The 23,183-nt window shown below is 45.2% G+C and overlaps 1 protein-coding gene and 4 non-coding genes across 5 annotated transcripts; all 5 read left to right on the top strand.

Moving 5' to 3' along the window:
* The first annotated feature begins 7,422 nt into the window (after positions 1–7,422).
* LOC108153757 (alpha-protein kinase 1) lies at positions 7,423–23,025 on the top strand. The gene is made up of 5 exons (XM_017283891.2): positions 7,423–8,031; positions 10,933–11,685; positions 11,822–11,926; positions 12,013–12,116; positions 22,150–23,025. The coding sequence occupies exons 1-5, from the start codon at positions 7,506–7,508 to the stop codon at positions 22,963–22,965; spliced, it is 2,304 nt and encodes a 767-aa protein (XP_017139380.1). The 5' UTR covers positions 7,423–7,505; the 3' UTR covers positions 22,966–23,025.
* Positions 12,170–12,241, top strand: Trnac-gca. The gene has a single exon. It is a non-coding gene; the product is annotated as a tRNA-Cys (tRNA).
* Positions 12,546–12,617, top strand: Trnac-gca. Its single transcript has one exon. It is a non-coding gene; the product is annotated as a tRNA-Cys (tRNA).
* On the top strand, positions 12,922–12,993 carry Trnac-gca. Its single transcript has one exon. It is a non-coding gene; the product is annotated as a tRNA-Cys (tRNA).
* On the top strand, positions 13,298–13,369 carry Trnac-gca. Its single transcript has one exon. It is a non-coding gene; the product is annotated as a tRNA-Cys (tRNA).
* Positions 23,026–23,183: the final 158 nt, after the last annotated feature.

Raw genomic sequence — 23,183 nt, 5'->3', positions numbered from 1 at the left:
TTTGCCTTGTAGCTGGCGCTGCCTCTTCCTGCCTCTTCTGCCACTGCCACTGCCATTGCCACTGCTGTTGCTGTTGCCTCTCTCTCGTTGTGGGCCTGGTCAGAAACAGATGCCAAGTGTCCATCAGAAATGCATCCAATGGATTTGCTAAAAAGTGACAGGTGCTAGCCGGAATGGAGCTCAAAGTAGGAGGTACACCACTACCACCACTACTCCGCTCTGGATTAATTAAAAATGTTGCGCCTCCGGCCGCAGGCCTTCACTCAACGGCATCCACGGTATTGGCAGGAAAGTTAATTGAAATGGCTTCTGGTTTACGGAGGTTATTTTCTATTCCAATTAGAAATAGTAGGCAATTTAATTCATATTTTCAACTCTCTTCATCGAACAATTCTCATTTCATAAATAATCATTTCATATTTCCCTAAACACGTGACCAAAACTAATTTTATTTTCATTATCCAATTCCGTTTCTCCGGCTAATCCCCCATGCCCTGCCCTACATATACGTATCTGGCGATCTGTACGCACAGACATATGACAATGGCACCCTTTCGCTAATTTAGAGCTGCGTGTCTAAATGGGTCCAGCATCCCCGTTGTCCTTCGTGGTGGTGGTGGTGGTGGCTGCCGAGTCGACCTTTGCATACATTTCAGGGCATCTGTTGCCTAACTAGGCGTTACATTGATGCCACTTTAAGGACGGTGGGGGGTTGCGGCGTCAGCTGGCAAAAGTCTCTAATTACCGCTGACAACTTGTTATGGGATCAGCTCGATATGAAGATGAAGGTGGATGTTGCGACAGTCCAGTTGCGATCCATCAATCAATGGAAACGTAATGAAATGATATGGTTATGGGTGATTGAGCAGGTTATACGGGAAGATGAACTTGATTTCAGTGGAATAATCAAGTAAAAGAGCTGACAGGCTACACAAAGGAAAGCATTCAAGAAGAGTTCGTTAAAAGATTAGCTCTCTAGAGCTATGGGCTCAGAAAATTGGAGTATCAATTGGGAATTCAACAATCGTCATGAATCATATTTGAACCGGCTAACAACCATCTGGAACACACTCCTTTAGAACTGTCATTTGAGTTTGAGTGGCTCCCCGGAGACATCAAAGCACAGCCATCTTCTTTCTGCAACTCTTTTCTCTAATTTTTAACTTCACATAAATTTCCACCGAATTTGTTTGACTAATTGCACTCAAGTTTTCCATTATAATGTGTGAAAACTAGAAGACAGTGACAACACACAACAACATAGTACTCGTAAATTTCAATGTTACTTCCGCCTGGATGGGTTCGAATCGAAGGAATTGTCCGCAGAGAGTCACATAAGTCAGGGAGTACAAGGAAACATGAAAATTAATTAAAAATTGTGCGTCTTGTCCTTGGGCGCCTCACTCGGATGGCTATGGCTCGAGTCAAGTAGTCCTTCTTTCACACGTTGCCGGAGCTCCTTTCCTTGGACGTTTTTTTGTGTGTTTCCCTCCCTGGCCGCAGCGTCAAGTGATGGGCCTTTTTTCCAGATTTTATTTCAATCTCTGGGAGCAGCAACCCTCCTCGGCGGCCTGCTTTTGGGTCTGCCTCTGTTATAATTGTTTCTAGCTGTCAAATTTTGCTGTATTTCAGGGCTTCTTGCGGACCTTTGCAACTTCATGTAATTTTATTAATCACAACAACACATTTGTTGTCTGCACGCCCCTTTTGCCCGGCGACTCCTTGCTCCTTTTTCCACCTCTTCCCCTTGCACCCCTTCCCCTTCCCCATCTCTTTTCTTTTTCGGGTCTGTCATTTAGTTTTGACTAATTATGCAATTTGTATGCAATAAAAAATATTAATTGCCTTCTCTTTACTGCTCGCCTCTGCCTCTGCCTCTCGTTTCTTTGTTCGAACATTATGCAGCTCTCAGAATTTTTTCCTCTGTTTTCATTTAAAGCTTTTGTTTATTTATTTGTTGCTGTTGCAATGTTATGGAGAGAGTGCTAAAAGGAGGGGGAGAGGGCAGAGGGCAGAGGGGAGCCATGGCAAAGGGTTTGGAGGCAGGCTGGCAAATTTTCCAGTTGGCTTAATCGGCGCCCTCATGCGTACATCAAAAATCAACGAAGTTCAGCTGCAAAACAGGACAAAAAAGTTCAAAAAAATAATATTGCAGAAATATATACAATCCATTCGGAGGGAATGGGGGATTGGGAGATTGGGAGGTGGTATACATAGGCCATAGGTCATGAACTGTACGGAAGAAAAAAACCTGAGAGAGAGGAGCTATGGTGGAATGTTAAATTATGTGCAATAATAATTTCAAAAGAATTTCAATTAAGGGGGGAGATAGACAGACTAGAGAGAGAAAAAGAGAAAAATATAGGGAGAGAAAAAAGAAAAACCAGAGAAAATGAAGAGACAAAGCAAGTACAGAAAGGGAGAGAGAGGGTAACTAGAGAAAACTCTCTAATGAGTGAAGAAAGGCTAATAAAGAAGATTGAGATCTGAGCAAGGGGGAGCCCAAACAGAGAAGAGAAAGGCGGAGTGAACCGATGGAAAAGAGCAGAAATACGGAAATACCTGTGTCGTATGAGAAGCGCACAGAGAGGTGACAATCCCAAAGAGACCTCGAGGACAGAGACTCAGTGATGGATCACTCATGTTCCTCAGGTGTAACACTCCCATGTTCTAGTCGTTTCTTGATCAACAACAAGTTGCCCCTTTCCACTGCTCACTTTTCGCATTTAAATATTAACTACAAATCATTATCCGCCTAACTAACAGACCCACTTAACAGCCACTCAGCTGAACAACACTCTCCGACCGACCAACCACATTGTCCAAAAACAAATAAATATATTTATGTACGAGCCACCGCAAAAGCCACAACTACCGAACCACACACGTATAAAACAATAAAAGTAAAAACAACGACAACACAGCACAGCACAGCAGAGCACAGCGCAGCGCAGCACAGCAACAAAAAGCATCCATTAAATGTGTAAATTTCATAAATTAACCAATAAAGTTGGCAATTATTTCCATACAAGCATTGATGGGTATGGGTATATTCGTATGGCAGAAAAGAAGATGTGTGCGAGTGCGATCAAATTAAGTGAAATAAAGTAATAAAGTAATAAAAAGAATTACGAATAATAATTTCATAAACTGCTCGGCCATTCAGGAACTCCATCTCCAGCAAATAAAAAACTTTATGTGGACGGGAAATAAAAAATAGAAATAAAATGGAAAATGGAGAAAAACTTGGCCCCAAAATCGCTTCATTCTAATTACTTCCTCGCGACTCGCTGAAGGACTTCCGGCAGCAGGACACGTCCTCCCCCGCCGTCCAAGTTCAAGTTGAAGTTGGGCAGCTCTGAGATTTGCCGCTTAGCGGAGAAAGAGAAGGAGGTGGAGGAGGAGGAGGACAAGGACGAGGACAAGGGAGTATCCCCGGCTGCACTGGCTTACTGGGTGACTGGCTAGCTGGGCGCATAAAACAATCGTTTTGTAATAAAGATGAAAATTTTATTAAAAGATGTCGGAAACAGATGTCGCCGCCCAACGCGAAACGAGAACGAACTCCGATCCGATGCGATGCGATGCGATGCGAGGGCACCCTCCTTGCCTTCACATCCTGGGCAGCAAAAGCCAAGCCAAGCCAAGCCAAAGCCAAAGCCAAAGCGACAACACACACTTTATAATCTTTTATCGCATTTTTTCTACTTGGCTGACACAAAGAGCGTATTTATGCGACTGTTAACGTTATGAAAAGCCCATAATTTGCCAGCCACCCCAGACACACTCGATTCTCCCGGCTCTCTCTCTGGCTCCCTCAGCTCTGGGGATTCCCCCTTCTGCCCAGTTTCAGGGCGAATATAATAAAAATAATAAACGTTGTCCTGAAAATCGATAGCAAACAGAATTCGCATTCATTCCATAGAATGGAGTGGCCTGCAGCAGTAGCAGTAGCAGTAGCAGTAGCACTAGGGGTAGCGGTAGCGGTAGGGGTAGGGGTAGGGGGTCCGGCTGGAGGACATGGCCATGGCAGCAGCTGATATCGACAGTTAAGTTGGTGGAATGCTTTTTCTATATCGTCCTTCGGCATCGAGTGTCGTGTATAAATGTTTGCGCTTTATTATATTGCCCAACCACGCCCCCTCCCCCTCCCTCTCCCCCGCACCACCTCCAACCACTCAACCACTCCGCCATCAAACCCCCACCCCACGTGCAGCATCTTGTGACATTTTACCTTTTTTTTCTGGGGGAAGAGGGGGGGCTGCAGACGATACACGATAATGATATCCATATAATGATGCGGCTGTCAATGGCATTCGATTCCATTCCATTCCATTCGGAGCCATGAAGTTGTTTATTCGCACTGGAGTGGCATGTGGCAGCGTTTGAGTTGCGGCACACACGCACAGAAAAAGTCTTTGAATTCGGCAAACGGAATTTACCTACCGGGATGGCTAAAAGGGATGGCGGATGGCGGATGGAGGATGGAATTGAATCAAAGTGACGCTTGTAAAGAGTTTGGGCTTTTGATGTGGCAGTATTCGGGATGGCATATGGGTTGGGAGATGCTGCATTTCTGGCATTCGTATTGCAAGAGACGTCTGCTGTTGAGCAGCCCAGATAGAAGACAACAAAAATAAAGAGAAACAGACTCGTACATATATTTTTCTGAAGAGTCAAACCAAAGATGAGGATCTTTCATGTTTTAAGATGGGTAATGAAGCATTTCAGGGGGAAAGAAAGAAATATCTGCAGCTGAAGAGTCGAGATTAAAGACAGAGCTAAAAAGTTTGTATACGAGATGAAAGGAAGATCCAACAGGCTTTGATCTTTCTACAGAACACCCCTGAAACCCTTATTCGATCTGATCTGATGGGTAACAATTCCAAAGATCTATCCCATCTTCAATTCAAACCGACAAAAATCTCTTCAGGCCAAATGCCTCCCAAACGAAAAGCCAAACGTTAACAGCACAATAATCTCCACAAAAGCCCATGGCCATAACAGCCGCATTATAATTTACATATTTTCAATTCAGCAAACAAATTACAGACAAAACAAAAGCTCAAACTCCATAAAATACCAAACAAAAATCTGAATAAAAATGAAAATAAACTCAACTCAAGTCAACACTCTGAAAAACAATTAAAAGTTTGTCTTTAACACTTGCCCCCTCGCATGCAGAAAGTATAGGAATGGGGGCCGATGGAATGGGGAGGACCGAGAGGTGTATAACAAAAGCCTGCTTTGGTGACCCCTTTCATTTGTCAAAAAGCAGCGCCATGACAATGGCAGATGAAACACGAATACGACTACGACTACGACTACGAATGCGAATGCGAACAGGAAACGGAACCGAACCGAACCGAGCCAGAACCAGAACAGAAGGAAAAGCTGCTGCTGTTGTTGCTGCTGCACATTCAACCCACTTATCAAATAATTGTCCTCATATTATGGCAACTACAAAGAATGAAGCAATCATAGCGAAAGAGCTGGAGATACACATATCTCTATGGTGGAAGCGAAAGAGGGAGAGGCACCGACCCAAATTGTGGAAAATGGAAAATATTCGGCTTAAGCCATGTGTCGGTGCCAAATAAAAATGTAAGGACTCTTCAACGCACACACACACACACAAACACTCTCAAGCCCACACAAAGACACAGGCAAACAAAGAGAGAGAGAGAGAGAAGGAGAAGGAGCAGGAGCAGGAGCAGGGGAGGAGACAGTGAGAAATCCTTTGCATAAATGATGATGGCATGATGAGAACTTTTAATCATTATTATCACATATTTATACGCTTATATGAGCATGTTTTATGTACTCGCAGTACGCCAACAGCAGCAGCAGAAGCAGCAGACGAGGGAGTGAGGGAGTGGGGACCAGAGCGAGGAGAACGGATCCACATGGGGGTAATCCTTTGAGGCGTGCTCCATATGAAAGCAAAAAGCCACAAATGGCAGCGCAAAACAATCGAGAAGAGGAAGGAGCAGCCATGGCTTTTGTTATCGCTCCTCGTCGTGCTTGTTCCTATTGTGGAGAGCACTTTTCCGCCAGCTCCCCCGCCCCTGATGGGTTTCCGATTCCGATTCCCATTCGAGTGATTCGAGGCCACGCCCCCGACTTTGCCTGGGCAACCACTTGCACTTTTCCAAGCCCAAAAGCCGCAACAAGGGTTGCTCCTCTCTCTTTTTCTCTCACTAGCCTTGTCTCTTTTTACATTTGCCAGCGCGTGTGTGTGTGTGTGTGTGTGTGTGGGGGGGGGGGGGTCTAGTTCTTATACAATAGAAAGGCCAAAAGGACACACATATATGTATGTGTATGTATATGTATGTGGATCCCTCATCTAACTTCCCTCCTAAGCTTACTTACATAACCGATTCGGGGAAATTTTCGCATTTACTTTGAGTAAATAAGTCATCATTGTCGATTGTCGTCAGGACGACGAGGACAACTAATTTGCGGTCATAATAAAAGTTAATCTACTGACTCCTTGGCTCTGATGCTGATGCTGATGATGGTGGGGGCTGGGGGTTGAGGGATGCTGCCTGAAACAAATTGTGCGAAGAAATTCAAAAGTTATGGGGACAGAAGATCATCCCCTCACTAATCATCTTCCATCCCTTTTTGTCGATTTATTGAACAATTTTCTAATGAAATCTTTTAGAAATGTCCTGAGAAGAAGTCAAGGTTGGTTGGGAATTACAACATCAATTTAAAACCCATTACATTTCATTTTAATTTCAGTTAATACACAGTGGAGTGCACAGAATTCGGAAATATTTCTGATATTAATGTTTGTTTTTTGTAATACAAGTTTAATTGGTTGATGGTGAAATAGAAGCCACAGTAAAGCCTGGAAGATATTTCACATGATTCCGGAAATCCATTCCCAAATTTCTAACCAAAAGTGCACATCATTTGCCCCACTGTGGCGCCACCATGGGGCTGTAACAAATCTAATAAGACTCGACCAGCACAAACACCGACGACAGGCACACACCCAACGGAGGCACAGTTCAAGGCAATGGCAGTGGCAGTGGCAGTGGCAGCGGCAGCGGCAAAGGCAAAGGCAACAAAACAAGAAAATTAAATTTTTATTGTTTTCACACAAATAAAATCAAATAAAAAGCGTACAACAATAACGAGCAGGACACGCACACGCACGCACACTCCCAAAGCACACTCGCGAGAGAGAGAAAGAGAGTGTGCGTTGAGTACATAAGGAGGCAGCCAGCATCACGTGCCACACGGATGAGGCAGAGGACGACGACGACTGGGCAAGATGAACGGACCAACCACCGTCGAGCAACCCCTAAAGTCCCCCCGTGATGTGCTCCTGCGAGATGCTGCTGCAGAGGTCCTGCGCCGAGGATAATGTCACGGTCTGAACGGGCTCTGCGTTCAGTTCGATTTGAGCACTCGACGCGAACGCGACGGCCCCTGACGGGAAAGATATAAAGAAGAACCTTGTAGCGAAGGACTCCCAGCTAGAATCGAGCGTAATGTCAACGGCCTTCCTCGTGGACAGTCTCCTGCATGCCCAGCAGACATACACGGAGAGCCAGCTGAAGTCCAGCCTGAGCGAGATGCTCCTGTCCCGTCGTGCCGGGGAGTCGACCGCGGAGCAGGCGGCGGAGTCGGTATCCCCCGCGGAGCAGCGGCCGGACAGCTGCAGTTGCTCGAAACGAGGCTACAAGTGTGATAAGTGCCGTGCCGATCACCGGGACGATCACCGGGCCGACCACCGGGCCGAGAGTGTCGACAGCATCGAGGAGATGGACGACGATGAAGACTCATCGGCAGATGAGATCGTGGCCGACATTGAGGAGGAGCCGCACATGGATGACGAAGAAATGGATGATGAGGAGGTGCAGGCAATCAAATTGCCCAAGGTGGAGCCCAAGGAGACCACCATCCCAGCGGCAGCCACCACCACCATCCTAAAGGATAACAACAGCAAACCCATTCTCAAGTTCAGTGTCAGCGCCATCCTGGGCGATACCCGGGAGGGAGTCCGCGTTAGGAATGGTAAGCCATCCAACCATCCAACCATCCAGCCCTCCATCGAGCAGAGCCCTTAGCAGGGGAGGGGCTCAGCAAAGGATCCCATAAATGAGGCTTGGCAATTAATTTGCCGTGGCTAATGCCAAACATAAACAAAATACAATTGCAATATGAAAAGCCAAAAGAATAACATTCTGGCCAAAAAGTTTCCACCGATCTTTTTTTTTTGTTTTTTACGCCGTGATTTTATTGTGTGCTCTAAGCCCTCAGGGCGGTGCTCCGATGAGCTGGCAGGCTGTAAAAACACAACCAGACCTAATCATGTTTAAATTATTGGGCCTGAAACCCCCGAGCAACAATGCCGCACAACCAGTTCCGCTCTTCCGCTCTTCCGTAGTGTGCCACAGAGATACCCAGAGATACCTACTTCCGACGCGATCCTCGGCCTCTCGTTGCGGCTGCGCGTGCTGCTTACATCGAGGGATGACACCGACGGAATAAGGTTGTGGACGGGAGATTGTGGTCCTGGGGTTGTGGGACCAAAAAGTAGGCGGAACAAATCGTCCATCAGTCAATGTAACAGCTTTGCCCTGGCCGTTTTTTAGCATCTGAATGGCAGACATTTCTTTGTTCTGCGGCATTTACGGGATTGTGGGATTTTAATTGTCATGTGATTACTGTTGTTCGGTTTATTTTCTGATATTAATGAGTGGGCTGAACATTCTGATTTCCCATATTTTATGTCGGTTTTTTATGCGTTTTTATTGGAGATATTTTTAGGCCAAAATAGTTCGTTTTTGCGTGTGATTTTTTTTTATGGAAGAAGCGTGGCAGAAATAAATAGATTGATGAAAGAACACTGTAAACGAAATATACTCGTGTTTTATGATATCCCAATAAAGTTTGATATTTGGTATATTATCTTGGAATGATTCTATGAGAGGTTTCCCCATGGAATGGATAACATGGTCCCTCACTGTTTCAAACCAATCTATTATCCACGCCATTTAATAATCGAATCATCCACATTCACACTCGTAATTACCATTCTTTCCCAATCCAATCCCAATAATCCACTTTGAATGATTTGCAAACCGCACTAAATTGCCTTTTTGCCTAGGAGTCAGCCACAGATTAACTTTTTTGGGCCAGGCCATAAACCAATACGGCCAAAAACTTTCGGTTAGCGGCAGATGCAGATAGTCGTAACGGCACTCGTACTCGTACAGAAAAGTCGGCACAAACCGCCGGCAAACAGAACAAACAAAAGCCAACAATTATAACTTAATTTGTGCGCTCATTAGGCACACATGTGCCGCATCGCACACACATGGAGAATGGAGGCTCCACAGGATGAAAATTTTCGGGTGGGGGGGGTAGAGGGTGGTGAAGGGCCACAGGCAAAAACTTGTGGAGCACAAAGATGCGAGCCATCAAACCGAACAAACGCACACACACAGAACACAGAACACAGCACACAGGACACCGAACACAGAGAGAACTAAAGAGGCGTTAATACGTTAATTGTTTCATTTCTCTAATCGAATTAAAATCATATCCTGCATATTCTGCAGCGCCTGCCGGCCTGCCAGCCTGTCAAAATGTGCGTGAAAGCGAGACAGGAGCGTGTGTGTGTGTGGATGGGAGGTGTGTGGGTGCGAGCGACAGCCCCAGCAATGGCGTCTGCTGCCTTTTTGGGGTGTTTAATTAGAAAATGAAATGCAGCCACAACGGAGCCAAACTTTGCTCTCAAGGTGCGACTCTGTCTGTGTTTGTGTGTGGCGTTTTGGGGCATAGGATGGGGTTTGGGCCGGGTTTAATTATGCCAACTTCACACTGACACTTCAAAGCAGATTTCGGATTCCATTGTTTGGGGATACGCTGTCTGTGTGGGTGTGGGTGTGTGTGTGCTGGGGCGCCGGGAAGATGCCTGTCTGGAAGTTGGAAAAGCGACAAGACAAGACAAGACGCAACACACATCAAGGGTTGCTGGCGTCGCTGTCTTGAGAATGTAAAGGTGTAAAGGGGTCTTGGAGCTGCCAGATTGTGTTCCAAGGCTGACAATCTGACAATCTGGCACTTCCAAGTGTTTTTTCGGGGTATGTGAAATGGAGATCAAATCATTCTATAATAATAAAGCACCAAATATTGTAGGATTTAGATATACAGATATACAGTGCCGGACTTAAGTCGGGGCTCAGAAAAAACTTTCTGTTTACTGCTTTCTCAAGAGCTTTTCCATTGCGATTTTTAAAGTCCGATAAAGGAGTCAAGTTTCTCAAGGACTGGCAAAAGCGTAACTTTTTTGCAGTATTTTTTACAACAAAAGTTAATTTTCTCCTGTAGTTTTTGGACAGAATTCATACTAGGTTCTAGTTCCGTGAAACTGTCCAATGTGAAATCTCACAAATACCTCCAACGGTCGTCAAATCCCTCAAATTTAGAAAATTGAGAGGTAAGGAAAAAGAAACAACAGAGTCTTAGTGGAACATCATACCGCATTTTCCCAACCAAACCCAATCGAAATCTGAGATTCCAAAAAAACTACAAATCAATTCGGAGCATCGTTGTAAAGATCGAAATGCGCAGGCCGTTTCTGGGTTTCCCTCAAAATATTAGGGTAAATCTTTGTCTTGAATTCACCTGCAATGGACATGCATCGGCCCACCTTCACCCACCCATCAGCGGGGTTCAAATTTGTAGCAAGATTCCTATTTTCCCTGCATATCAAAAGTGAATTGGTTCTTAGGTCTGAAAATAGTGTGCCACTTCCCACTTCCAATCGGCGTCGGTTGACCGCGAATTTAACCAGTGGCTTGCAGTGACATAGTCATTTAACTACAACATATATTAAACCAAACCCGAACCTATAGTTAATTGCATTCACCACTTATTGGTTTCCTTTCCCCCTTCTTCGGCTTACAGAATTCATGCAACCGCAGCATATATGGCCTTATCTACAACAAAACTTTATGCAACAACACACCCATCAATATCACCAACACCATCAGCAGCAGCAGCAGCAACAGCAGCAGCATCCACAGTTGCAAGTGCCAACGCATGCACATCCGCATCACCATCAGCCGCATCATCACCATCATGGGCCTGGGCATGCCCATTTTCCACATCCCGCATTTCTAACGCATCAACTGGCGGGGCATCAGCAGCATCCACATCCACAGCATCCACAGCACCACCAGCAGCATCCTCATCCTCATCCGCACCCACACCCACAGCAGCAGCAGCAGCAGCATCCTGGCAATAGTTGTCAACCGCAAACCGCAGCTACGACGGCCGCATCCTCGTCGTCGTCACCTGGCAGCACAATTAGCGATAGCGACAACAATCACAGCACCAGCAGCAATGGCCAGAGCCAGAGCAACTCTGGCCAGGATGGGCGACCGCATGGGGAGATGGGCAATGCAAATGGAGACGAGGACAACGGCAATCGAAGATTAACGCAAGAAAAGCAGCAGCAACTGTTAGCCGGTCAAGCCGGTGGTGGGGGTAACCCTGGACACGGTGGCCTTCCAACACCACCGCCACCACTCCCGCAAGCGATTCATCCAGTGATTGCCAAACCCATGCCCAGCCGACCGACCCCATTTCTGCCTCACACCCTCAACCATCCGCACTTGCACTCGCTGCTGGCGCACTGCCGCAATCCCTACATGAGTGGTAAGAGTCCTAGTCCTAGTCCCAGTCCCAGCCCCAGTCCCAGACGGGGGGTGGCTGGACACAGCCAGCAGCCCACCCGCTGCGCGCATTAACAAGTGTTTTTGTCTAATGCATTTCCCCCATGTTGCAATTGCAGTTGGCGCCCAAGTGTTTCCCCTGCCGCCGGGCCAGGGCTTCCCCTGGGCCCATTCGACGCGTGGCAAGCCCCGACGTGGCATGATGCGACGTGCCGTCTTCTCAGGTGCGTGGAGTGGGACCCCAACCCCCAACCCAGTCCAAAGTCCAAACTCCCCAATGGATAATTTATAATTGTTGCCTCCGTTGCAGACTCCCAGAGGAAGGGGCTGGAGAAGCGCTTCCAGCAGCAGAAATACATCAGCAAGCCGGATCGCAAGAAGCTGGCCGAAAGACTGGGCCTAAAGGACTCTCAGGTGAGCTTCGATATATAGTTTATTTGGGGAGATTTGGGGATTATCGATAAGTTGGGGGTATAGCTCAGAGGTAGAGCATTCGACTGCAGATCGAGAGGTCCCTGGTTCGAATCCGGGTGCCCCCTTTGTAGATTTTTTTCCTACTTCGACGTCAATTTATTGGAGAAGATCACTACACCAATGGTTGCGTGGAATACCATGGACCACTTTTTGTTCGGCTTTGCTTTGCTCTAAGGATCCTTTATGTAGGAAAATGGGAAAACCGTAGAACATCTCAAAATGAGGATCAGTTGACCGCTCAAGGTTCATAAAGCCACCTCTTCCTTGTGGTTTTGAAGATACATATATCGAAAGACTGGGCCTAAAGGACTCTCAGGTGAGCTTCGATATATAGTTTATTTGGGGAGATTTGGGGATTATCGATAAGTTGGGGGTATAGCTCAGAGGTAGAGCATTCGACTGCAGATCGAGAGGTCCCTGGTTCGAATCCGGGTGCCCCCTTTGTAGATTTTTTTCCTACTTCGACGTCAATTTATTGGAGACGATCACTACACCAATGGTTGCGTGGAATACCATGGACCACTTTTTGTTCGGCTTTGCTTTGCTCTAAGGATCCTTTATGTAGGAAAATGGGAAAACCGTAGAACATCTCAAAATGAGGATCAGTTGACCGCTCAAGGTTCATAAAGCCACCTCTTCCTTGTGGTTTTGAAGATACATATATCGAAAGACTGGGTCTAAAGGACTCTCAGGTGAGCTTCGATATATAGTTTATTTGAGGAGATTTGGGGATTATCGATAAGTTGGGGGTATAGCTCAGAGGTAGAGCATTCGACTGCAGATCGAGAGGTCCCTGGTTCGAATCCGGGTGCCCCCTTTGTAGATTTTTTTCCTACTTCGACGTCAATTTATTGGAGAAGATCACTACACCAATGGTTGCGTGGAATACCATGGACCACTTTTTGTTCGGCTTTGCTTTGCTCTAAGGATCCTTTATGTAGGAAAATGGGAAAACCGTAGAACATCTCAAAATAAGGATCAGTTGACCGCTCAAGGTTCATAAAGCCACCTCTTCCTTGTGGTTTTGAAGATACATATATCGAAAGACTGGGCCTAAAGGACTCTCAGGTGAGCTTCGATATATAGTTTATTTGGGGAGATTTGGGGATTACTGATAAGTTGGGGGCATAGCTCAGGGGTAGAGCATTCGACTGCAGATCGAGAGGTCCCTGGTTCGAATCCGGGTGCCCCCTTTGTAACTTTTTCTTCTATTTCGATCCCATTGCATCCATGGCATACGTCCGTAGGCCTTCTTTGATCTACTCCGCTTCCTTCCAACGAAAACCGCATTTAATTTTGATGTGATTTTTATCCTTTCCCTATAACGTTTCGAGACCTGACACGACACCCAATTAGCATTTCAAAATTTCCCTCCACTCGTCTAATTATTCAATTTCCTCCACAACTTTATCCGCCAAACTCTGGCACATTGTTGGTGAAAGCAATCCATAACCATAAGCAATCTCCGATATGCCACTGAAAAAATCAATAAGCTCCACCAGACTAAAAGCATAATAATAAGCATAAAATTATGCCATTATAAAATTATATTTAACCGCTTATGAAAATTGAGTTTGGGAAACTTTTCAAATCAGCTTTAATAAGCAGACAACAAAAGGCGACGGAAATATAAAATATACTCTTACTCGTACTCGTGCTCGTACTCGCCCTCGTACTCCTTCAAAAACAAAGAGCGAACAATGAAAATAAAACTCCGCCCTGGAACACGGAGCAAAGCTCTCCGGCGATGGCTGCGCAGAGAGGAAAATGGCAGCGAAGGGGTTCGGGTGTGGGTCGTGGGTCGTGGGTCGGAGTGGGGGCCGACGAGCAGGGCGGGCACGGCACTCCTTGAAATGCGCAGTCGCTCGGGTCGGGTCGGGCGGTCGGTCGTCTTGGGTGGCCGCCTGTATACATATGTATATACCATTGGAATACACATATACTGGGAGATATATACATATAAGCAAAGGTCGGAGTGCTCGGGGGCTGCTGGCGTGGAAATATAATGAAATTATAACGAGCTATAAGAAATTCATCTCGACAAAGGCTCTAGCTGAGAAGGCAGACAGCTTTCATTGATTCTGGAGGGAGAATCTCTTCTTTTTTCCGCCTCTGCCTCTCTGTGTGTCATGCAATAATTAAATTAATTTTTGTAAAACTCAAAAAGGAGCCAAGGCAAAGAGAAAGCGCACTGTAAAGAAGAAACCTTTACGCAGACACATTTTCACATGGCAGCGAAATTTGCGTAGCCAATTCGGTCTTGTCACAATGTAATCGATCACAACTCAATCACAGACCAGACCCAGACACAGACCCAGATCTAGACCCAGGCCCAGGCCCAGGCCCAGGCCCAGGCCCAGGCCCAGGAGTTGTCACCACCATTCCTTTCAATGGATGCCCCCTGCCACAAGCCGACGGCTGCGGCAGCCTGATGATGCTGATGATGACTGACAATGTCATGCCAAATTAGTGTAGCTCTTTTTTTGTTCTTTCACTAGCATATGATTCATAAAAATTTCATAATTACACAATAAGCGTGTCCAGTTGCGTTTGAAACATGAATTCATCAACTCATTGCACATGTCACGCCCCTTTTTTTTGGAAACTGGTCGATCGATCACTTACACCTTAATGATCATATAATGCCCCCAGGTCTGGGTCGAGCTAAAAGATGCAAGCGTATTCCAACTAGTACTGGAAAATACTAGCGGGCACAGATTTCGAAATTCCCCTATATAAACGCTGATGGATTATTTGTTAAGTGCGGAATTATACAAGTTTTTGTTTTGATTGAGTAAGTTTTAGACTTGCGGTATAAGTGGGTCATAAATAGTTGTTCTAAATCGCTTGTATTTTCAGTTGTTTGCGTCGAACAACAGGCTAGACGTTGCTTGCTCTAGACAGTTCTACGACAACTGTAGACTTGTTGGGGTACAGAGAAATATACGGAAATGTTAATAGAATCGAAGGGAAACTTTTGAGAATTAAATCATCTATCAGGTTTTTATGTAAAACCATTGATTGCTATTCATTCCGGGAGTAAAAATTGCTGCTGACTAAAGAAATGATCATCATTTGCAGCATTGAAATCCCATTGACGGGCCCTTTCTCCCAAGCCCTAACTATTATTTTATGATTATTACCCCCTCGTTTCGTCGTAAATCTTTAAGAGAAAAGTTCAAAGCATTCATCAATTGCACTCAATGTAGCCATACTGACTATGCATCGGGTATAAATGTGGAGTTGCGGTCGCAGCAGCAACTCACAACATTCCCCCTCGTTTTTTTTTTTTATAATTTTTTTAGTTTTATTTTAAGCAAAAACAATACAAATCAAAAATAATAATTGTACAATAAAAATCCAAAATAATAATTACTCGCTAAAAATCAAAAATAATAATTATTTAATAATAAAAAACAAAAATAATAATTATATAATGTTTATAATATTGCATATTTTTGATTTTTATTGTATAATGATTATTTTTGACTTTTAATGAGTAATTACTATTTTTGATTCTTATTATTGTATAATTATTATTTTTGATTTTTATTGTATAATAATTATTTAATAATAAAAATCAAAATTATTATTTTTGATTTTTATTGAATAATTATTATTTTTGATTTTTAATGAGTAATTATTATTTTGGATTCTTATTGTATAATTATTATTTTTGATTTTTAATGTTTAATTATTATTATACCGAACACTCAAAATGATAGAAGGAAGCGTTTCCGACCCCATAAAGTATATATATTCTTGATCAGCATCAATAGCCGAGTCGATTTAGCCATTTCTGTCTGTCCGTCTGTCCGTCCGTATGAGCGCCTAGTGCTCAAATACTATAAGAGCTAGAGCAACGACATTTTATATCCAGACTTCTGTAATATGTCACTGTGACAAGTATATTTCAAAACTTACAAATTTCTCAAATTGTGAAAATGAAAAACGTAAAAAAATGGAGAAAATGTCGACGGCGACAAAATCAAAAGGCACTTTGCCTTTGGGAAATTTGGTGAAATTGGGAAATGGGAATATAGGGGAGTAAAAGAAAGCTGGAGCAACAAAAATGTGCAAAAATGTCAGAAAAATTCGCAATCATATCGCAGCGGGTGTCCGGCTTGCGGTAGCTGGACCTGGGACCTGGGACCTGGGAGCTGGGACCTAGGACCCAGGACAAAGGACACACAAAGTGTTGGCCAGCCGGCGGCGATGACGACACCGAGAGCTGAGAGCTCCATTAACGACTGCTGCTTCTGTGGGATGGGATGGGCTGTGGGATGGGGACTGGACAACGGTTCGAGTGCTGGTGGCATGGGTGATGAACGAGTGCGGATATTCACACTCGAGTGACACAGGTTGAGTGGGTGCATGGGTGCGAGTGGGTGGGTGTGTAAGTGTGTGTGGGAGTGAAGAGTGAGGAGAGTGAGTGGATTGCATTGCGCCTAGTTGTATGCAACATGATTTAAGAGCCTTCATCCTTCGTTGTGCTGCACTTTTTTGCGGCCATTTGTTGTTCATTTTGCTGCAGCCCCACTCGTCCACAACATCCATTGCCTGCCATAAATATTCTCATATTGCACTGGGCCTAGATGGCCTGCAGTGGACCAGCACCAGGACCAGGACCAGGCCCGTGAGATATTGCCAGGAATGGGGTCGGTTCCATTGTCGCGTGCCTTGTGGTCGACAAACGTTGCATTGATGATGCTGCTGAATGCTGGTGAATGCTGGTGACCCGCGCTGGCGGCGGATTCAGGTGATTCATCATTTCGAGTGTTGTTCATTGCAACGTTTATTGCGATTTTTACAAACGCACTCGAAAAATCGCTGGCCGAAACCGCGTGCGTTTATTGCAGCCAAACGCGATTTATGGGCGACTTTCTGGTCTGCTTTTTTCCCCTCTGTGCGGGATGCAAGTCACGTGCAAAGGCGTGGCCGAGTTGCTAATGGTTATTAACTGGCAGATCGGAGTATATAAAGCGTTGCAAGTGGCAAGGCGAGGGGTCTCTGGATTTATAGGCCTTGGAACTCTATGAAGGAAAGGAGTGTAGGAAATTTCTAAGAATCCACATACATATGTTGATCATGGTAAACTTCTACATTTGATAGTTTAGAACAAATTTCAGGGCTCTCCCACGCAAAGCAATCGAATCAGAACACTAAAAATCACAATCTTCACAGGTTAAGCCTCTTCCATTTTCAGTTCCCATCGCTTTCAAGCATGACACACCCCCAAATAATACCACACTCTGTCCATCAGTCACGCCCTCTTCAGAATGCAGTGCAACTGACAGTTACCAGCCTCATAATCCGCTCGCTATAAATTTAATTGCCATTAATGACACTTCAGATGAAAGAGCGAAAGAGCTGGATGGAGTCTGTCTGCAGGCGCCTGCAGGCGCCAGACCCAAAACAGCGGAAATGAAAACATCTTGAGGCTAAATGTGATTTGCATTTTTAAATCAATACACAAAAGGCCATTGCCAGGAGCTCAAGGAGTCGCCAGGCAGGATGATTCCCGTACAACCCCCGCAGACACAGGGACACGCACACACCCAAGCACACCCACACGTGTCTGGCGGGGATTCTCTCTTTCTCTCCGGCAACTTTTTAAGTGTCATGTCCAAAACAAATTCGTCTGTTTTTGATTTGTCGAAAAATGGGGGAGCAAAAAATACTCGGAAACCAGAACCAAAACCAGAATACCAGAGCGGATAAAGGATAAAGGAAATTCCCGCCAACGCTCGGCAATCAACTGTGGAATCTCCCCGACTGTGTCTCTCCGACTCTCTCTTCCTTTCTCTCCACATTCGAGTATATGGCACTTTTGGCATTTTTCACGTTATAAATATTTTTATTTTCATTTCGTCTGCCTTGTCTTTTGTGTGGAGTGTGCATTGTGGATGGCGGATAAAGGATGGCGTATGGTGGACAGGCCCTACCCGGCCCAGTGGGTGAGGGAGGGGGATTACACAAACATTTCCAGACTTTCGTTTTTGTTTTTTTTTTGCTTGCGATTTCGATTTCTTTCGTTTGCGGGCTTTAAATCAATTCGGATGATAAATAATCCCCGAATAGAAGAGGATACGATATTTAACACTCTCAATCTGGGTTGGTCTTTTGTGATATTTGCTTTGTTTTTTATGAGCCTTGTTATCCTTTTTAGTAGCCGGCCAATGATGATTCCATTTCATATTCAGTTTAAGATGGTTTCTGAAATTCCCGACGACTTGTCTTGGGGCTGAGATATCCTTAAAAGTAATTAAATATATTCTATTGTTTACAGTTATCTCTCTATTATATAAAAAAGTTTAAGATCACCGTCTACGTCCGATATTTTACTCATGTCGAGGGGCTCATCAGCTCTTAAGGATCTTAAGGTCTTTCACAATAACCCACCGTAGGACAGCCATAGCCACAAATCTGAAAGCTCTTACCGTAATAGTCACATTTTATAAAGTTTCCCTATAAGTTTCCACACCTTCAAACTATTCTTATGACTTGAGATATCTTGAAGTTCTTTCGCTCCACACAAAGTTTCTAGGGATTGAATCCCCATTAATACCAAATCAATTTACATTTCCATTTCACTTGTCTGCAATCAAAGAACACTTAAACACACCCGAAACATGTTCATAGCTCAAATTTCATTTCAATTTGCCAATTCCTGATCCCTTCCTTCCCCTCCCGTCCCGTCCGCACCCTCTACGCGCAGCTTTGGTTACAAAATAAATTGTTGACAAATTGCTAAATAAATGCTCGCCCGCCACAATCCAAAGTATTTTGCAAACACTTCAGCTTCTGGCCCCCCACTAAAACAATAACCACAACGAGGAGCGTCATGAGGATGGTTTGGAATGGACAAATGGACAAATCGACCATGGACGATGGCCAGTAACCCAAAACGCACTGCCAACTGCTGTTGAAATGACTTTGGCAAATAGTAGCAGACTATTTAATACGCTATTACGTCGCATATCGAATGACATTTCGGGGGCCGCAATGGGTTGACAGCAGGCCACCCCCGAGAGCAGTCATCCCCGGGAGCAGCCATCCCGGATCCAGCCTCATTAGTTAACATATGTTGCCCCGGACGAGATTGGCAGAAGTCAGAATCTCGAATGGGGGACTCCATTCCCATTCCCATTCCCATTCCCATCTTCATTCCATCCTCCCTCATCGCATCGCAACGCCAACAACAGCTTGTGCTCATTGCCCAAAGTCAATTTTCGGGCAGAAAAAAGTAGTAGACGGGGACAGGGGACAGGGGACAGGGGACAGGAGGCCAAGCAATTTGTAGCCAACTGACTGAGCGACCCGCTTACCAACTCCCACCGTAGAGAACCATACCATCCGACTCTCTTCTGGGTGGTTTATAAAAACTTCAAACAAATTCCATGCGCGTTATGCTGGCAGCGTGTCAGAAAAATATGTTACTTATCGTTTTGGCTTACGCTCCATGGAATGGGATGGGAAGATGGGAAGGACTGCGTTGAGGGAGCATAATATGTGTGGGTCTTTAACAAAGTGGGAAACAGTTTAGCCGGAATTGGATATGAAAGTGCTTAAGAACTTCATTTGGTTTTGATTGAAACGATAACTGAAATAAAGAAGATAAAGATTAGAAGAGAAATTCATAGGGTTCCTATTGGGATTCCCAATTCCTAGAAGATCCTAGTACTCTTATCAGCAAAAGTCTGGTACAGATTGGAAAACCAATGTTAGATTCTTATCAACAAATCGTCAGTGAGGCATTCCGACAATCCCAAACATAAACTCTATTATATAATCATCATCTCCGGATTATTACCCACTTAGTTAAACCTTTTAATTCCGACCGCAACAAGCCTTTAGAAAAACATTTCCCTAATTACCAGGCACAACAATTGAATTTTAGCTTTTGTCGCCACCATAAATACGAGTATTTGCATAAATTTAATTATTTACTGACCGGCAAAAATTAAGCGAATATTTTTGTGTTAGACAATAATTATATGTATGATGTCCGCCTCGGCGGCAGGGACGGGGGCAGGGACGGGGCAGGGGCACAGTCGTTACATGGCCAATATTTGTTAACAAGCCGGGGGAGTGCAAGTCCCATAATAGAACTAAACTCGACTCGTTTCGGTACCCATGGAATGCAATTGATACGTGTATTTATACAATTTCCATACGAGCTGTTTTTGTTGTTGTTGATTGAGGAATTTCCGTTGCGGAATAATTACAGCATCGCACATCGGGTTAACTAGAACAGGTTCTATACAAGTACGAGTATACGCAGTCTTTCTTTCCGTTCTCCCTTTCTGTTTTCCGAAGGCAAACATCATAATTTCAAGCTCATTAAACTTGGCTGCTACCGAGAAAGTATAAATAGAAAAGTCTGCGACAGAACGGAAGTACGCTGCCCAATTTTCCGAGCCGCCTCTGTCTCCCTCTCTCTCACTCTTTGGCATACTAAATTGCACGCTTTATAATTAATTTCCATCAGAAACAGACGATGACGATGACGACGGTGGCTGTTGGTCGTCCAGCGGTTCAGTGGTTCGGTGGCTAGAGCAAAGTCTGTCCCCCAGTTACGACTGACTTTGGGCTGGACCCATAATCATTAATCTTATCGCCGCCTGAGCTTATTATTTCAATTGCTTAGGGGATGGGGTTGCTGGCTGGATTGCTGGGTTCCCACTGGTGGGTTGGTGGGTTGGTGGGCTTAGCGCTGGAAAACTCAATGACCGGAAGTAAGCGAAACAGCAAACTGAAAAAATTTTTGGCACGTGTCCCCGGGGAAAAATCTGATGCCGAAGAAATCTCTGCGGTTAATCGCTTGTTTAACATGTCAGCAACTTTTTGTTGTGCTGCTCTTTACTTATTTATTTATAAATGTTTAGAGATTAGGGTGTACGAGTGAGTGTGGGTGGGGAACGGCAATGGCCTTTCCCGGCATTTCCCAATTTCACGCATCAATTTGCTTGAAAATTTCACATCAAGTCACAATCTAATTACCGAAGAAGGAGTAGTGCTCTGACCATAAATTGTTGCAAATTGTTTGGCTTTTGCAACAAAGTGCGAATGTCCTGCTGTGTCATAGGCATGCACAAGAGGCAGCACAACAAGGACGCAACACCCACTGCATAATAACTCAAAAACAGTCGCCGAGGTGGTGGTGGGCCAAGGCTCGGTCCAGGTCCGGGGGGGTCCAGGTTCAGGGTATCCTGCAATCTGCTTCAAGGGTCTGTGCCTATGCGCTGCTTGCCTGTCAAATGCAGCAAGCAACAGGGAAAGAGAGAGACAGAGAGAGACTGTTTAGAGAGGCAGATGGATAGTAAACTTACAGAATTTTTGCCGGACTAACTTTGTGGCCTAAACAGTGGGACCAAAATGGTCAGCAAATTCGGGTAAAAACTTCTTCATATTCTACCACAGACTTCGTATTACCTATTCGCCTAATGTGCGGCCCACTGTGCGGCCTCTATGTGTCTATATTTTACCACAATTTTCGCAGTACTTTGTGTGTACCACTGTGCGGCCTCTAATCAATTTGTTGCCGGTTTTGGGGAAATGCCTCTAATTTGCATTTATTATGGATATGCTCGGCTTCTGGCGCTGGCATTGCAGTTCAAACTTTTCCTCTGGCCAGGGCCACGCCCACACACACGACAACATAACCAGAAATAGGATGAGGAGGGCCGGTAGGTAGATTCAATTTGCCACAGAAAAGTTTTTTGTTAGGGGAAAAGTTGTTTTGTGACCGGAAAACGTTGAAGGAATTGGAACTCATCCGCCCCTGTGGCCATGAAAAGTTTTTAGGGTAAACTACAGCCAACTGCCATTGCCACTGCCACTTCCCTGGATTTTTGGTCTGCCTGGGACAGACAGCTCTCCATCCGAAGATGGACAGTCTTAATTTACCCATTTCATTGCAAGATTGAATCCATATCTATGTCTATATCGTTATATCCCCTTTCGTTTGCAGGTGAAAATTTGGTTTCAGAATCGCCGGATGAAGTGGCGCAACTCCAAGGAGCGCGAGCTGCTGGCCAGCGGCGGTTCCCGCGACCAGACGCTGCCCAACAAGAACAATCCCAATCCGGATCTGTCCGATGCCAAGTGCGATCGACCCCTCACACCGATTTCCCCCTCCCTCCTCTCGCCCAATGGCAGTGTCACACCCCCGCCCGGTGCCATTGCCAAGGATGAACCGCCGCCGGCTGCTGTCACACCCAAATCACCGCAGTCCGTCAGCAGCAGGAGCTCTCCGTGTCATCCGTCGGCGGGATATGGAATGCAAATGAGCTCGCCGCCCCCACTGCTCACCAGCCTCAAGATGAGCGATCAGTCGGGCACGCCCACACCCACGGGAGGATCGGGTGGAGCAGCCACAACGGTTTCATCGGCTGCCTCTTCGCCTCCGGGGGCGAGCAGTGCGGCAGAGTTTCAGGCCAAGATCAATGCTGAGATGCAGAAGCAGCTGGTGGCCGCCGATCTTAAGTTCAAGTTGGAGAACAGCATCCAGGAGGCGAAGCAGCGGCGGTTCGAGCAACTGCAGCAGCAGCTCCATCACTCGCCCCACTTTACGGCAATGCGAGAGGTGGAGCTGGCAGCCGCCGCAGCAGCCGCACAGCTGCATCACCATCACCAGCAGCAGCAGCAGCAACAGCAGCAGCAACAACAGCAGCAGCAACAACAACAACAACAACAGCAGCAACAGGGATCAGAGTTCATGAAGCTGTACTACGACGACTACGATGACTCCAACTCCGATAGCGATGAGGAGATCAGTGTGACGTGATTCGGTGGACGGATCACTGTAAATATACAATACATATAATATATAATTGTAAATTTATTGATGCATTGAAATTATAGTATTTAATATATGTATAATATTTTTTTTTGAATCTAAATAACGAAATAAACTTCTTTGCAAAATCAATGATTTTTTAGAATTTTTCCCGCGAAGAATCGATATTGATCGGCATGTAGAGTATACATGACAACTACATATGC

This window comes from Drosophila miranda, chromosome XR (assembly GCF_003369915.1).
Source record: "Drosophila miranda strain MSH22 chromosome XR, D.miranda_PacBio2.1, whole genome shotgun sequence".
In the NCBI taxonomy this organism is placed as follows: Eukaryota; Metazoa; Arthropoda; class Insecta; order Diptera; family Drosophilidae; genus Drosophila; species Drosophila miranda.
Note: the sequence above shows the minus strand (reverse complement) of the source record. Positions and strands in the feature narration are given on the sequence as shown.

Excerpts from the sequence above, each read along its gene's own strand:
- LOC108153757 (XM_017283891.2), top strand. The coding sequence starts at position 7,506 with ATGTCAACGGCCTTCCTCGTGGACAGTCTCCTGCATGCCCAGCAGACA. Across the intron at positions 11,686-11,821 it reads CCGCAATCCCTACATGAGTG|TTGGCGCCCAAGTGTTTCCC; the intron begins GTAAGAGTCCTA and ends TTGCAATTGCAG. Across the intron at positions 12,117-22,149 it reads TGGGCCTAAAGGACTCTCAG|GTGAAAATTTGGTTTCAGAA; the intron begins GTGAGCTTCGAT and ends TTTCGTTTGCAG.